We start from the raw sequence: 15,866 nt of genomic DNA, 5'->3' as shown, positions 1-15,866 counted from the left end.
GAGTGTCCTAGACTCCTAGTACAGTAAGAGTAAGTAGTAACAGTAAGTAGAACTAACTAATTACAATAATCAATCAGCGATCAGAAGGAAATGGAGTGTGGGTGGTGTGTGTACACTCAGACAGTGAGTGACCGCACGCAGGAGCTAGTAGCCTATGAACACAGTGACTGAGTGTCCTAGACTCCTAGTACAGTAAGAGTAAGTAGTAACAGTAAGTAGAACTAACTAATTACAATAATCAATCAGCGATCAGAAGGAAATGGAGTGTGGGTGGTGTGTGTACACTCAGACAGTGAGTGACCGCACGCAGGAGCTAGTAGCCTATGAACACAGTGACTGAGTGTCCTAGACTCCTAGTACAGTAAGAGTAAGTAGTAACAGTAAGTAGAACTAACTAATTACAATAATCAATCAGCGATCAGAAGGAAATGGAGTGTGGGTGGTGTGTGTACACTCAGACAGTGAGTGACCGCACGCAGGAGCTAGTAGCCTATGAACACAGTGACTGAGTGTCCTAGACTCCTAGTACAGTAAGAGTAAGTAGTAACAGTAAGTAGAACTAACTAATTACAATAATCAATCAGCGATCAGAAGGAAATGGAGTGTGGGTGGTGTGTGTACACTCAGACAGTGAGTGACCGCACGCAGGAGCTAGTAGCCTATGAACACAGTGACTGAGTGTCCTAGACTCCTAGTACAGTAAGAGTAAGTAGTAACAGTAAGTAGAACTAACTAATTACAATAATCAATCAGCGATCAGAAGGAAATGGAGTGTGGGTGGTGTGTGTACACTCAGACAGTGAGTGACCGCACGCAGGAGCTAGTAGCCTATGAACACAGTGACTGAGTGTCCTAGACTCCTAGTACAGTAAGAGTAAGTAGTAACAGTAAGTAGAACTAACTAATTACAATAATCAATCAGCGATCAGAAGGAAATGGAGTGTGGGTGGTGTGTGTACACTCAGACAGTGAGTGACCGCACGCAGGAGCTAGTAGCCTATGAACACAGTGACTGAGTGTCCTAGACTCCTAGTACAGTAAGAGTAAGTAGTAACAGTAAGTAGAACTAACTAATTACAATAATCAATCAGCGATCAGAAGGAAATGGAGTGTGGGTGGTGTGTGTACACTCAGACAGTGAGTGACCGCACGCAGGAGCTAGTAGCCTATGAACACAGTGACTGAGTGTCCTAGACTCCTAGTACAGTAAGAGTAAGTAGTAACAGTAAGTAGAACTAACTAATTACAATAATCAATCAGCGATCAGAAGGAAATGGAGTGTGGGTGGTGTGTGTACACTCAGACAGTGAGTGACCGCACGCAGGAGCTAGTAGCCTATGAACACAGTGACTGAGTGTCCTAGACTCCTAGTACAGTAAGAGTAAGTAGTAACAGTAAGTAGAACTAACTAATTACAATAATCAATCAGCGATCAGAAGGAAATGGAGTGTGGGTGGTGTGTGTACACTCAGACAGTGAGTGACCGCACGCAGGAGCTAGTAGCCTATGAACACAGTGACTGTCTGACTGAGTGTCCTAGACTCCTAGTACAGTAAGAGTAAGTAGTAACAGTAAGTACAACTAACTAACAATAATCTATCAGTAATCAGAAGGAAATAGAGTGTGTGTACACACAGACAGTGAGTGAGTGCACACACGCAGGAGCTAGCTAGTAGCCTATAAACAGTGACAGTCAGTGAGTGTCCTACTCCTAGTACAGTATAACTACAATACTATTAGTAAAGGACAGCAGAAATACTGGTATAGATGAGAGAAATAAACAGAGGACAGCTGCCCACAGAGGCAAGGCCCCCCTGAGGCCTAAACCTGTAAGCTTGCAGCAGCTGCCTGTCTCTAATGTAACACACAAGCTACTAACTAAAATACAATGTCTATCTAACTAACAACAATATAGGTGTATATGGCAGGTGTAGGTGAGCAAAAACGCTAGGTAAATGATCACAATAGAGCACTTGCTAAGCCAAAGCACAAAGGAGCAACTCTCTCTCTGTACAAGTCTCAGGCAAGCATGGAGAAACGGAACATGGCGGCCGCTATTTATAGGGTAGGGGCTGGCCAGGGTCCCCCTCTGTGATTGGCTGCCGTCAGAGGGCCTGGGAGCCCTCTGATTGGCTCTAAGGACATCAATCTGGGCTATGACGCTATTCGAGCTCGGTACCGAGCTCGAATAGCGCCGAGTTGCTCGAATAGCTCGAATAGTGAATGGGCTATTCGAGTGTACTCGGATAGCCCATTCGAATAGCTCCAGCTATTCGGAGCTCGAATACCGAGCTCGAATAGCTGAAAAAGAGCTCGAATATTCGAGCTACTCGAATATTCGAGCTCTGCTGAGCACCACTGGTTGCTAGCTTATTGTTCCTTGTTCTAGCCATCCTGTTCCGAGTTCCTTGTTCCTGGAGAAGTTCCTAGTTATCCTGTATCCCTATGCCCTGTAGTGCTCCGTGTATGACCTTGTGCTTGTATTATTGACGATTCTTTGCCTAAGGGATTACTGGTATTTGATGGTATTTGTTTGATCTCCTGGTTATGACTTATGCTTGTTGACCTTCCACTTGCTTGCTCTTTGTGTCCTGCATATCGTGTTGTCTATATCTCTTGTGTATATATGGTATATTGTATATTGTCAGGTTTTCAGATATCAGAATTTAATAGAGATTTATTAATTTAATAAAAACATAATTAATGTCTTTTAAAAATATAGCCTCATAGGATTGCATGGTCTATTATAGATATTAGCAGGTGATTTATATTATAGATGAATGCATGTTAGATTTGTCATATGGATTGTAAGAAATAGATTTCTTTATACTGTTTTATATCAAATGTAATTCTGACTCAAAAAGAAAAGCAAAGAGTTTCTTTTCTCTAAGTTCAGACTGCTGACAAAGTGTTGATCAAGATATACGTGACTACTCTTAATCTTTAGGCAAATCTTAAAAAATTTACTTTGTCTTGGACAATATTGAAGCCAATATTAAAGTGTCCTTGTTTACAGTCCAAGGGGCAACAAGCTGGCCAGAGACAGCTTGAAGTTGCAAGGTGAAGATTCTGATATAGAATCTCTTATAATCTTATTATCAGGAATTCTATATATGTATGTCATTATATACCGTACATATATAGTAATGTAATAGGCATTATTCCATATTATTTTATACATTTAAGTGGATAGTATATGTGAATATATACTTAAATATAATATATCAGCTTATGTTCAATTTTAACTGTTTTCCCCAGAGACGGTCAGAGCTGGCATGTATATTTTAGTTATAATCATTAACTCTTAGACCAGACACTCAAGAAACTCAAGAGCTGTAGTTACTGGGAAAACATTCTTAGATTATGAATGGTTGTTCTCAAACAGAGTCATAACGTTTTGTTGACCAGCTGAATTTGCCCAAAGAGCTAGTCTTGACCAGTTTTATGTGTTAAGGAATTAAAAGAAAGGAACCTTTAATGAATTGTCAACATAGTGTTGAACATGGTATTAACAGGTCAATAGGTTATTATTTTATTTTTGAATAATATATCTTATATGAGTGTGGCCCCTGCTGGAGGAAATTACACATCCAGAAATAATGTCACATGATTTATATAAAGCTGATAGTTAAATGAGCTAATTAATTAGAAATTTGAAAGAAGACGCCCACCAACTCCAATTGGATCTTAGTTAATCCGTGGAGGTTGGATTATTGATAAGAGGAAACATAAATAATGAGTGCATTGGACACTCGAGACACTCATCATTTCAAAAAGACACTCTCTAAAAGAAACAGACTCTCCTCTGAAGGCACACACACTCTCAACCTCTGAAAGAAGGGACATACTTTCAGACAGACAGACGGAAAAGACTCTCAAGCACTACCAGCCTTGAGGCCACTCCCAGATCGTGTTAGCGCACTGTTAGATCGGGTTAGCGCCTGGCAAGATTCCTTACTCCACTTTATTGGTAACTATACATTTTTAATTATATCAAAGCCAACTAAGTTATGGGGCTTGGATTTTCAATGATTCTACACCTAATATAGAATACCCTGAACATGTGACCTTCCTGGAATTGCAACTAGGAATATCCGTGTTTGATTTGGGTTCATTTTTCTCTACATTTTATATTAATGTATGTTTTTCCTCCAAGCTTATAACTTGTTAGAGAGAGATAAAAAATTGGTTGACATATAAAGGTTTCATTTACAGATCAGGTCATAATTGCATAATTTCTTATCTTTTTCCTTTGATTTAAAATCAAATTCTTTTTATAAAATAAGTGATTATAGATCAGTAAACTTTAAACTTGTTTTATATATTGAGGTTTTTAGACCAGCTAGATTTGCTTTCATATTTTTTCCCATGTTAGATTGTGTTTTACAATCAAGCCTTGCAAATAAGATAAAATGTCTGTTATCTTGTGGTTGCACAGCCTATTGTGATTGTTTGATTTTATTGGTTAATATCTGTGGTCAACTTTGCTCTGAAGTGTATAGTCAACTTATACCGAGAAGTACCTTGTGATTACTAATATTTGGTGGTTATTGTTTGATTCCTATTATTTGATTTGTAATCATTCTGACAACTTTTATATATTTAATAAATCAATTATTTTAAAAGTAAACAGTTGTCCTGACTTTTCACTCTTTGTACCAGTAGCTTGAGAAACTCGCTATAAGAACTTAAGGTTGGGCGTTTTAATATAACAAGACTCATCCCATTATTATTTTTTTGTAGGAGGCCTTCGTTTTTCATTTTATACATACGGTTATAGTTTATATAATTGTATCGTATAAACGCCTGACAACATATTTATCAGATTCCAGGGTCAGTGTGCACACATTATATACACTGGGTTTGCTTTGCATAAATCACCTTATGCAGGGAGGCCCTTGTATATACCCTCACTGGCGAACGGAGGGGGCTATTCCGGGTGTCTGGAACACCACCCCTGCACTGAGCTGTGTATTCAGCCAGGGAAGCCCGCATAATATAAACAGCCTCATTCTCCCTCCCTTCTTACTTCTGGTGCCTCCCTCCAGCTAAAAGAATGAGAGAGGCAGCCGAGCTTCCCCCACAAGAAGATGCAGCCTGCAGTGAGAGAATGTTGATTCTGGAGTCCTGGACTCTCCACAGCACAGAAGTGTCAGACATGATGCAATTAGAGGGCAGGCAAGCTGGTAAATATGCACAGCATGACGCAGAGCTTGCCTGGACTCAGGGTCCGTGGGCAAACATCTGTCTGGTCTCTCTCCATTGTTATAATGACTCCATGTGTGGATAAGGTGTTAAACAAGTTGAAAAGTTTTTGCCAGTCCCTTGACTCCAGGAGGGCTTCTTTCTGACTTGTGTGGGAGACTGGCAGGGACAGGAGTCCGATTACAGGCAAGTAACCTGTCTGATGTGGGACTGCAATACAGATAAGTTCTCTGCTCCATCTCAGGCTATTCTCAATTTCTCCACTCCTCTCTCTGGGCTAGTGCATCGCCAAAATGACAATAGCAATCGCTAGCAATTTGTGAGTGTGATTTTGTGAAGCCATTTTCAGAGCGATTTTTGAATGAATCGCTCAAAAACATGCTACATGCAGTATACGTGCGATTTTGAAAAAGTCACAACGCTGCTGTGAGAACACTGTCATAGGGTAACATTAGCAAAGCACTTTTCAAATCACTGCTGATTTGAAAAACGCTCAGAAGCCCTCTTGGTGTGCACCAGCCTCCTTCATTCACCTTTGTTTCCCTCTTTCCCTAGTGCTGAGTGTCTGTGTCTTCTTGTCATACAGGAAAGCTAAATAAAAGTGCAATCCTGGTTAGGTAAAATATTATTATTTAGTATTTATATAGCGCCGCCATCTTCCGCAGATGCATATATCCCTGCATCATATGGGTATCGCTTGCGCTATGTGACACTATGTGGCATATTCCACTGAATTGTCCAAACTAAGTCTATCTCCCGTTCCTCTCTCGGGGAGTTGTTCCAGCGCTGTCCCCTGTTCAAATTTGCTGCTACCAGAAGCCCTCAGAAACACTCGTGTCTTTGAGTACTTCCAAAGATAGGCAGCTCCGTAATATGCCAGCGCACTTTTGTGCATGGGCAGTATGGAGCCACCTGTATTCGGAAGCACTCGAGGACATAAGTGCTTCTGGACCTTTCAAGAATCCCCTCCTTAAAAATCCTGTGTTTGCCCCTGACCCTGAATTATGTGTATGCTATTGAATACATTTGCATGCAAGACATTGTCTGTTCATACCTGATCATTGTGGTTGTGCATGTATGTCTATTGGATACATTTGCCTGCAAGACATTGTCTGTTCATACTTGATCATTGTGGTTGTGCATGTATGCCTATTGAATACATTTGCATGCAAGACATTGTCTGTTCAAACATGATCATTGTGGTTGTGCATGTATGCCTATTGAATACATTTGCCTGCAAGACATTGTCTGTTCATACCTGATCATTATGGTTGTGCATGTATGCCTATTGAATACATTTGCCTGCAAGACATTGTCTGTTCATACCTGATCATTGTGGTTGTGCATGTATGCCTATTGGATACATTTGCATGCAAGACATTGTATGTTCATACCTGATCATTGTGGTTGTGCATGTATGCCTATTGGATACATTTGCCTGCAAGACATTGTCTGTTCATACTTGATCATTGTGGTTGTGCATGTATGCCTATTGAATACATTTGCCTGCAAGACATTGTCTGTTCATTCCTGATCATTGTGGTTGTGCATGTATGCCTATTGAATACATTTGCCTGCAAGACATTGTCTGTTCAAACATGATCATTGTGGTTGTGCATGCATGCCTATTGAATACATTTGCATGCAAGACATTGCCTGTTCATTCCTGATCATTGGGGTTGTGCATGTATGCCTATTGAATATATTTGCCTGCTAGACATTGTTCATTGTTGCTGTGCATGAGTTTAATGCACAGCATATTACTTTGTTTCATTACTAATAAAATCTCCATTATTCTTTATACCTGTTTTTTTCAGTTCTTTCCTATCTGTGACATTTCTGCCTTGTTGCGGGTTTGTGCGTTGCTTCATGTGCTGCGCTGCATGCGATCTCCATGCGATTTATTACAACTTTTTTTACCTACTTTTTAGTACTTTTTCGATTGCTTGGTATTGAAAAGGTATTTTTTAGATAGTATAAAAAATGATCTCCTGGCAGAAAACTCAGCAGAAAAACTGAACTGGATAAGGGCCTACAGTGTATGTTTTTGACATTTTACTGACTACTGCCAGTAAAGATTGTGACATATGCGCAGTCACCCTCCAATTCCTGTTCCTTTTGCTGCAGTTTACCATTCAGCCTCAGAACCTGAGGGAATCCTGAAGCCAGTCAGCACTGCAGGCAAAGTAACATTTTGGATTGTTTGGTGAGTCCACACACAGTCCAATTTCCATTGTATGTACAATCGATACAATTTGTGAACTCATATAGAGACCAGGTCGTTGCCATCAATACGCAATTAAGCATGCGATTACGCTAAGTCTAACTTTAGCTAAATCCTGTAGGAAAACGGGTTAATTCATAACCTTTCTAGAGATAGAAAAAAAATACAACGTTAATTATATCAAACGGTTATTGTAACATCTCTCTTAGGAGATGTGAACTCTTTGCAGAGATTTTCAGAACAGCACTTAGACAAACATTTTTTTTAATAGTTTTTTTAAAGAAATAATGCATAACTAAATATAACAATTGAAACAAATCAATACAATGAAAATAATAAGGATTAAAAGTGAAAATAACTGAATATAATGTCTGAGCAGTCTGTCTAGTTACCGTATGTGCTTTGCAATAATAAATCCCAACGGAAAATATTATTGTCCAATTATGGAAAGTTCTTTGGATAGAATTCCATGGCTAACACTGCCAATCCATGATGGTATATGGATGGCTGGAGTCTCTCTCCCTCAGCCTGGGTGTCCAGCCAATTTAACCCTTTCTCTGCTAGAGGATGGGGAAGGTAACAAGAGATGTTCCCCCTCCCTTAGCAATCTGACATCAGGCTGGAAACTTGTAATTAGATAAACAAGGAAGATCGTGGAAAGCTTTTTAGGTTGGAATTTGAAGTGGATCCTATTGTAAATTGACAACCAATTAAGAGCTTGAGAGAGAGAGAGGAGTAGCAGTTCAGTACAGATTGGAGCAGTGCCAGTCTGTTGGTAGTCCACAAAGTAGTGTATTGCAAAGCGTCGATCGCGATCTACCAGTAGATCGCGAAGCACTCCTGGGTAGATCACGGCTGGGTGTTTTAAAGTAGTGTGCCGGACAAGTACTATCTAATTGTGCTGCTCTCTGCTGTGCTACTCAGAGCAGCATGTGGCCAGTCAGAGGAGGAGAGGAATAGCCAGTGAGAGTCAGCGTCTGTGGCCCCTCCCATCCAGGACGCACAGAGGAAACAGCAGCACAGAGGAAACAGAGTGAATGCAGGAGACAGCGTCATGTTTTACGGAGCTCCAGGAGGGGATGAAGGGAGACTGGGAAGGCTGTCAAAAGAAGCTGAGAGCTTCCTGCAGAGAAGGGTGAGTGAGTCCACATGCAGATATCTCAGCTGCTGGCTGATCACACTGTAATTAGTCTTCAACACCAGCCAGCAGCACACTGTGATGGGAGCACAAATGTGGTGTTTGTAGGACTGCTTTGATGCCTCACTGATATTTCACTGGGTAAATGAGTAGTTAATGGATCCTCTTTGATAAGGATCTCTGTTAACATTGTAAATAGTTCAAAGGAATGGATTCCAAACACTGCATACCAGCTAGCTTGTAGAGTGAACCCATCTATACTGGACATACAAGGACAATTCAATCTTATGTACACCTACTGATTTGCTTTTTAGAAATAAGGATGGGGGGGGGGGGGGGATTCTACAGCTGCCCAATTATGCTGCATTTTTGGGGGGGGGTTGGGTGGAAGTTGGTAGATCTCTTAGGCTCTGTAATTTTCAAAGTAGCTCACGAGCCGAAAAAGTGTGGGCACCCCTGATTTAAAGGGTACCTGAGATGAACTAAATGTCAGGTTTTATACTTACCTGGGACTTCCTCCATCCCCCTTGAGTCCATGGGTCCCTCACCTTCTCTCTAGGCCGCTCTTGCGCATAGCGACGAATTGCAACTTGGGCAGAGTACCGGGCCATCCTGTGTTGGGCAGGAGCAGCCCGGGGGGACAGCAAGGGACTGAGCGGCCTCAAAAGGGCTGTAGGAAGCCCCAGGTAAGTATAAAACCTGACCTTTAGTTCATCTCAGGTTCCCTTTAAGTTAAAATAATGATTAAAAAGTTATAGTTCCATTAATGGTGATAATGCAAATCTCCGTTAAAAAATCGTAACAACGTTGTAGCAATGTGGGGGGAAATTTTGCACTTTCCTCGGTATTGTGTTTAAAGGGAACCAGAGATGAACGTTTCAAACAAAATAAACATATCAGTCGATAGCTTGTAAAGAATAAATGCTCTACCTGATAATTTCGCCGCTCTGGTGTGCCTTTTTTAGTGTTTTTTATCCATTATTGCTTCAGGAAAAATCAAATATGGCCGCCGGCTCAAATCCCTTCTGCTTCCGGGTTATGAGTTGTTCTGTATGTGCTGTCTAGGCTATATGAGACTAGGCTGCTATCTAGGCTATATGAGAAAGGCTGCTGCAGCCTTTCATCTGTGTGCTTTCATTTTGGTATGATGTGCAGCTGCCTGTAGGAAGTCTCTCTCATAGGAATGAAACTGCAGTCATCAACAGTATCTATACAGAGTGCACACAGATCAAATTGCAGCCACACGTGTCTGTTTCAGAGATTCTCTCTCAGCAGCAGCAGCCCCTCCCATGTCATCACAGCTCTCAGTATGCAAAGCAGGAAATCTGAGCCAGGAGGGAGCAGGCTTGGGCTTGAAAAGACTCCACAGAAGAGTGACTCAGCTCTAATGATTCCAGGTCAAACCTAGACTGAGCCAGTCAGGGATTCTTATCACAGCTGCTAATAGACTACAATGGTTTGAGAGAAAGAGAGCCCATATATACAGCACCACTCATAAATAATTCAAAAAATATAACAATTTTATTTCACATACTTCATGTAATATGACATAATGGGGAGTTCAACAATCTTAAAAACAATTAAAAAGACCACATTATCCTCTAATACCAGCTGCAATAATTCATATATTCTAAGCATGTAAATAAATGAACACACATGTAAATGAATGGACTGATTCCTATAAAATATGCCAACTTGGTGGGCTACAAATAAGAGCCCACCAGTGGTAGAACCCGGGTTCAGTACCTAAAATAAAGTGCTCAGTGATAATGACAATTCATTAATAAACAAAGTGCATAGTGCAAAACAATATATGTTGTAAACCAAAACATGGACTGCATAAGTTCAACTATAATGACAGGAGCAGCCTGATAGATAAAGTGCATAAGAGCAGAGAGTGACAGTGAAAAAAAGAAGAGGAGATACTCAGCCCAGGTCGCTTAATATGAAGAGCAGCTGGAGAAGACTGGGGTCCCCTCAGACATTCCAACTAATAGACTAATTAAGCAGATAAGAATTAAACTAAAAGCAGGGTAGGTGTTTACTGTCATGTTCCCACTGATAAATGTAATAAAATACATGAGGATGCTTCGTCTCTGGTTCTCTTTAAAGAACTAATGTCCTGTCTTCTTGCAGGCTTGTTCATGTCATCAGAGTAATAAAATCATATATGATACATTATTAAATAATTTAAATATTTTACCTAGATATCCCATATCATCTTCCTTGAGATTCGATCCAAATAAACTCAGTTCTTCTAACTTCTTACATGTCACGAGGGACTTCATTAAGCCTTCAAAATCTGGGTAATATTTAAAAGACAAGTGCAGAATCTCCAAATCCTCAAAGCTTTGGATAAAATGAGCTGTAAAATAAATAGAATAAAGTTACATAATAATATAGTAAGATAATTATTTCACTTTAATATTCTGCATCGAATGCTGGTCCTGTAAATCCTCATCTTCTTAAAAGAGAATATTTTAAGTGACAAAAAACATACTTTTATGGTCAAGGAAATAGTAAATCAGTTTTAAAATATGACCATCTGGAAATGAATAAAAATCATTTCACGATCTACAAAGTAATGACTATGAATGAGCAAATACTTTCAGAAAGATGGTGTAGATCATTTTTGTCCAGAAAATAATTAAGTCTTACATTTTTCCATTGTTATATACAGTAGACAGTATGTAACTGGTACTTAATTTGAAAAACAAAACAAAACCCTGAACTGATTTATATGAAAGGGACCACTGCTCAGTAGCATAGCTAAGGTGCTTTAGGCCTCTGTGCAAGTTTTACATTGTTTCCTTCCCCAAGCACTCTAAACATGTTTAACCCTTTAGCAGTCAATGTATTTAGAAGCTTGCAAGTGCTCCAGGCCAATTTATTTTAGAACATTTTTTTAATTTCTTAGTTGATACATTTTCCTGCTTCTAATTGGTACTGCTGTAATGTGTATTTATGTCCACAAGTCACTAGGGGGCAGAGTGATACAATAACAGAGGAATTCTGCTTTCACTTTCCTTATTTTCTGCTAGTAGAGAGAGATCAAAGCATTCCAAGAATTTACAGTACAACAGTAATGACGACTGAAGGTAAAAGCAATGCACTTATCTCAATTAAGATAACTCTTTTGAAGCTGCTAATCGGTTAATAGTGTAAGCAAAAACAGTATTGCTATTCACCTAATTAAAAACAGCAACAAATAGCCAGCATGTAAATAAGCCAGAGGAATTTTACAGTTGCGCCCAGTGGCATTATATACCAGTCCATCCAAAATATATGGATTAGAAGAGAAGCAATTTCCAGTGGAATATACTGAAGCAGAAATCAGATAATTTGCATGCACAACACAGATAAATGCGTGCACGAATATGTGCACGTTCAACAGTCAGATGCAACTGAAAATGTAGACAAACAATTCATTGACCTCAGACATGGAGCAGTCATAAGATGAAAACTATAATATTTTCACAGGTTTACTTTACTTCACAAGATTTGGACACAGGTTCTCTTTTCCACAGATTATTGTCTTGATGAATCCAAGTACAGAATTCAACACCCCATAATACTCTGATCTTCTGCACTAGTTCAGCCTTACCACAAGCTTTAGGGTTCTCTCACACAAGTGGCTGGCCCCACATTTGCCGCCGCCGCCCACCGCATTGTCCCCATGACAGCTTGCTCACTTGGTACCAACATTTGCCTAGCACTCAAAATCACAAGGCAGGCACTGGCATAAAGAAAAATGCAGAATGGATACTTTCACAAACAAGTGCATTTAGAAGGTGTTCTCCACCTCAAACATACTGCTTGTGGCATTTATTTGACCATTTGTTAAATGGGACACTAAACAAGCCATTTGTACCTTGTCGTATTATTATGGTGCAGGTGAGGTAAGTGGTCAAAAACTCAGGTGGAGATCTATAAACCTTACTCCACTCGAGTGTCCAGATGGTACTGAATTCAATCACACTCTTAGTAAAAAAACAACCAAGGTCATAGAAGTGGCCAAGCCATAGAAAGCCAAGTTACACCCCTTCCAAAGGCTCATAGCACCTTTCGGCACTTTAATTGGCCTGAGAATAAAATTAATTGTCGCCATTAAGGTAAGCTACCACATTTTTTCTTTTTAATTGTTTTAACAAAGTTTTATCATACATCTGGGTGCCTTTTTCCCCTGTGTGTATTATTATGGTGTTCATTTTCTCAGTGGTGAACTGACTCCGTGCCACTTATGTGAATCTAGCCTAAGCAATCTGACCTAGCCTGTGCACAGAACACAATAAACATACAGTAAAGACTTTATATCACTTTTTTTCTCCCAGCAAACTCAAAGTTACAGAGCTGCAGCCACATAGGGGTGCGTTCCAAAGGCAACCAGCATCATTAGGGAGGGTTGCCCAAAGACTCCTTTCTATTTTATGTACTGCCATGCACGGGGTTTCCAACCCTTGTCAAAGGGCTCAAATCTCACATCAAAGGCAACAGCCGTACTAGTACAATATCCAGCTGACTATCGAAACTCTTCTAAACATAAATCAATAATAAATATAAAAAAAAATCGCAAAATGGTTATGATCGATGCAGCCGTGTGATTATGCCCGAATTGAAAAAACATACACGCTCACTATGTATTTCAAGCAAATTGTAAAGATGCATACAGAGCTGGATCTAGTAACAATGGGGTCTCAGGGCAAAATTAACCTGGGACTCCCAACGACACCCCCCAACTAAAAAACAGCATTAGGGGCCCTTTGATGCGGCCAAATTTCCCTCCTGGGCCCCTGAGCCAGCTGCTGACCCTCCCTCCCAATCACCTCCCAACTTAACTGTGCTCCCTGGGGCCCTACATAGTCGTCTTTGGTAGTGTAGTGTCTTACCTGCCCACCAGCACAGAGGCCCCTACTCTGCCAAAGACTCTGCAGGGGCCCCAGGGAGCAACAGTTAAGATGGGGAGACACCTTGGGGGCCCTTACAGGCTCTGGGGCACTGGGGCGATTGCCCCCTTTGCCTCTATGGTAATGCTGGCCCTGGATGCATACTATATTTACATTATAAATACAGTATATATAACATGATGGTAGTTTTTTACAGTTATGGTAAAGGAATATGAGACTAGGATAATTTTATAAAATATTCGATCAAGATAGAGATGGTCAATAAGATGCAAATGAATCCAGCTTGTTTACCAATTGGATGCAACTTACAATTTGGCCAAATTTAAATCAACAGGAAATGCATTCGATTGGACCAATTTCAAGTTCCTTACAAGTTGCATAAAATTTGCACACAAGCCAAAAGCATTATTATTTGACTATAGAACAGGAGGGGGTGCTGGGAAGCAATGTCTGGAATATTTCAGTAAATATTTCTACTCTACACACTTGCCAAATCTGATTGATCCAATGCTATATCCTGTGCAGCCGAATGCAAGTTTTCTCATTCTGTGGAGCTTTTCAAATCCATCTGGCAAATGATTTAGCACCTCAGGGTTTTCCAAGAGGTAGACAGTCATGTTGCTTAAATGTTCAAATTTGTCTATACCACGAATCAGAAGTTCTATAAACAAAAAAAATGTTAATAATAAATAGTGATGATAAAAAAAATAATGCACTTAAAAAGGTTTTCCACTTAACTGAACAAACTACATGCTTAGGCCCTTGTGAAATACGTGATTCCCTTACCAGCAATACTCTGCTAAATGCAGTTAACGCAGCCACGGTATAGTTACATACAACAAAGTCCCCGGTATCCTGCAGGCGGGGATCGCCTGGTGCCGGATACATGTGATTGTTGGTTGCTCGAGCAACTGGCCGAAAAAGCACTAACCTCCTCTCCTGTGCAATAAAATACTCACCGAGTGTCCAGTGCCGTCTTCTAACCTTCCTGTAGCTCGAACTGGCTTTCTGAGGTCCTCCGTGCACTGCTCCTGGCAAGTCACCTGACTTGCGTCAGGTCACGTGACACACCGGAAGCCGTACAAGGGTGCCAGAAAGCTGCTAGGAGCTACAGGAATGTTAGAAGACGGCACTGGAAACTTGGTGAGTATTTTTTGCCCTCCAAAACCCCCTGCAAAACCCCAAAATCATAGCCCCCGTTATCCCCTCAGGCATGCCGGTTAGTTGAGACTTCTGGTTGCCTGCGTTCTAGATAACGGGGACTTTGCTGTAATTTGATTGAAAAAAAGACATGCATCCATCAAGTTCAATCAGAAGAAAAAAAAAGTCAATGTCCTGAACCCATACATTTCTACGTTGATCCAGAAAAAGGCAAAAAACCTTTACAGGTTTGGGTCAATTAGCCTTGAAGGGGAAAAATACCTTCACAACTCCAGATGGCAGTCAGATAACTCCCCTGGATCAACTCTACCTGGAATTACTTAGTAATTATAGCTGTGGATGTCCTTAAATGCCAGGAAAGCAGACAAGTCCCCTTAAAATGCCGATATAGAATTTGCCATAACTACTTCCTGAGGTTATTATAACTATTTATTGTATTTATAAAGCGCCAACATATTACACAGCACTGCACTATAGATCAATGGGGTTAACATACAAAATAGGGCATACACAAAGCACAGAACAAGAACAAGAAACAGGATCATGTAAATTTATTGTCTTTGGTAACAAAAGTTGAATGTCTTGTGGTAGAATAGGCCATGATGGGGGGGTGCTTGAAAGTGAGAGTGCATGATCAAGTTGAAACACTAGGGGGAGGGCCCTGCCCCTTTATAAATAGATTGCAAATCTGTTTTCCTCCATACGTAGGTCATGTCCTGCCATCTGTTGTACAAGCCTAGAGACAAAAAGCTCATCTGCCAAGCTTTTGTATTGCCCTCTGATGTATTTATACTTGTTAATCAGGTCACCTCTCAGTCTATTTTTTCAAACTAAAAAAGCCTAGTTTTTCCAACCTTTCTTGGTAATGATCAGAGAATGAAGCAGCAGAGCAATTGGTCAATCTGGTTGTTAGTGCACAAAAGCTATATAATACATGCTGCGGCTGTGCAATTATGACCTACAGTGATTTGTCCTTGATAGTCATTGCACAGTAAGTACTTTATATTAATATTGTAGGAGCTGTAAGCAGGCCCGGGCCAAGGCAGAGGCAAGAGAGGCTCCAGCCGCAGGGCGCAGTGTAGGAGGTGGTGCACAACTCACTCAGCTATCATTCCCCTATTGTGTTTGAAGCAGAGAGAAATAAGAAAAGGGGATACAAGCCAGTTAACTAAAGTTAAAGGTGTTGGGGGCCCTGGGGTGCCTCTTATGGTGGCCATACATGGTACAATTTTTT

At 40.5% G+C, this 15,866-nt stretch overlaps 1 protein-coding gene across 1 annotated transcript in view; it reads right to left on the bottom strand.

The window, feature by feature from the left end:
• The window catches only part of LOC137538683 (baculoviral IAP repeat-containing protein 1g-like), a 65,819-nt gene extending 51,731 nt beyond the window's left edge, over positions 1-14,088 (bottom strand). Inside the window, exons 1-2 of the mRNA XM_068261008.1 lie at positions 13,962-14,088; positions 10,771-10,932 (exon numbers count right to left, since the gene is read on the bottom strand). Coding sequence (XP_068117109.1) covers positions 10,771-10,932; positions 13,962-14,088 — 289 coding nt within the window. The remainder of the gene's footprint in view (positions 1-10,770; positions 10,933-13,961) is intronic.
• Between the last annotated feature and the right edge of the window lie 1,778 nt (positions 14,089-15,866).

The sequence above is a fragment of the Hyperolius riggenbachi genome, chromosome 1, assembly GCF_040937935.1.
Source record: "Hyperolius riggenbachi isolate aHypRig1 chromosome 1, aHypRig1.pri, whole genome shotgun sequence".
NCBI classification, from domain to species: domain Eukaryota; kingdom Metazoa; phylum Chordata; class Amphibia; order Anura; family Hyperoliidae; genus Hyperolius; species Hyperolius riggenbachi.
Note: the sequence above shows the minus strand (reverse complement) of the source record. Positions and strands in the feature narration are given on the sequence as shown.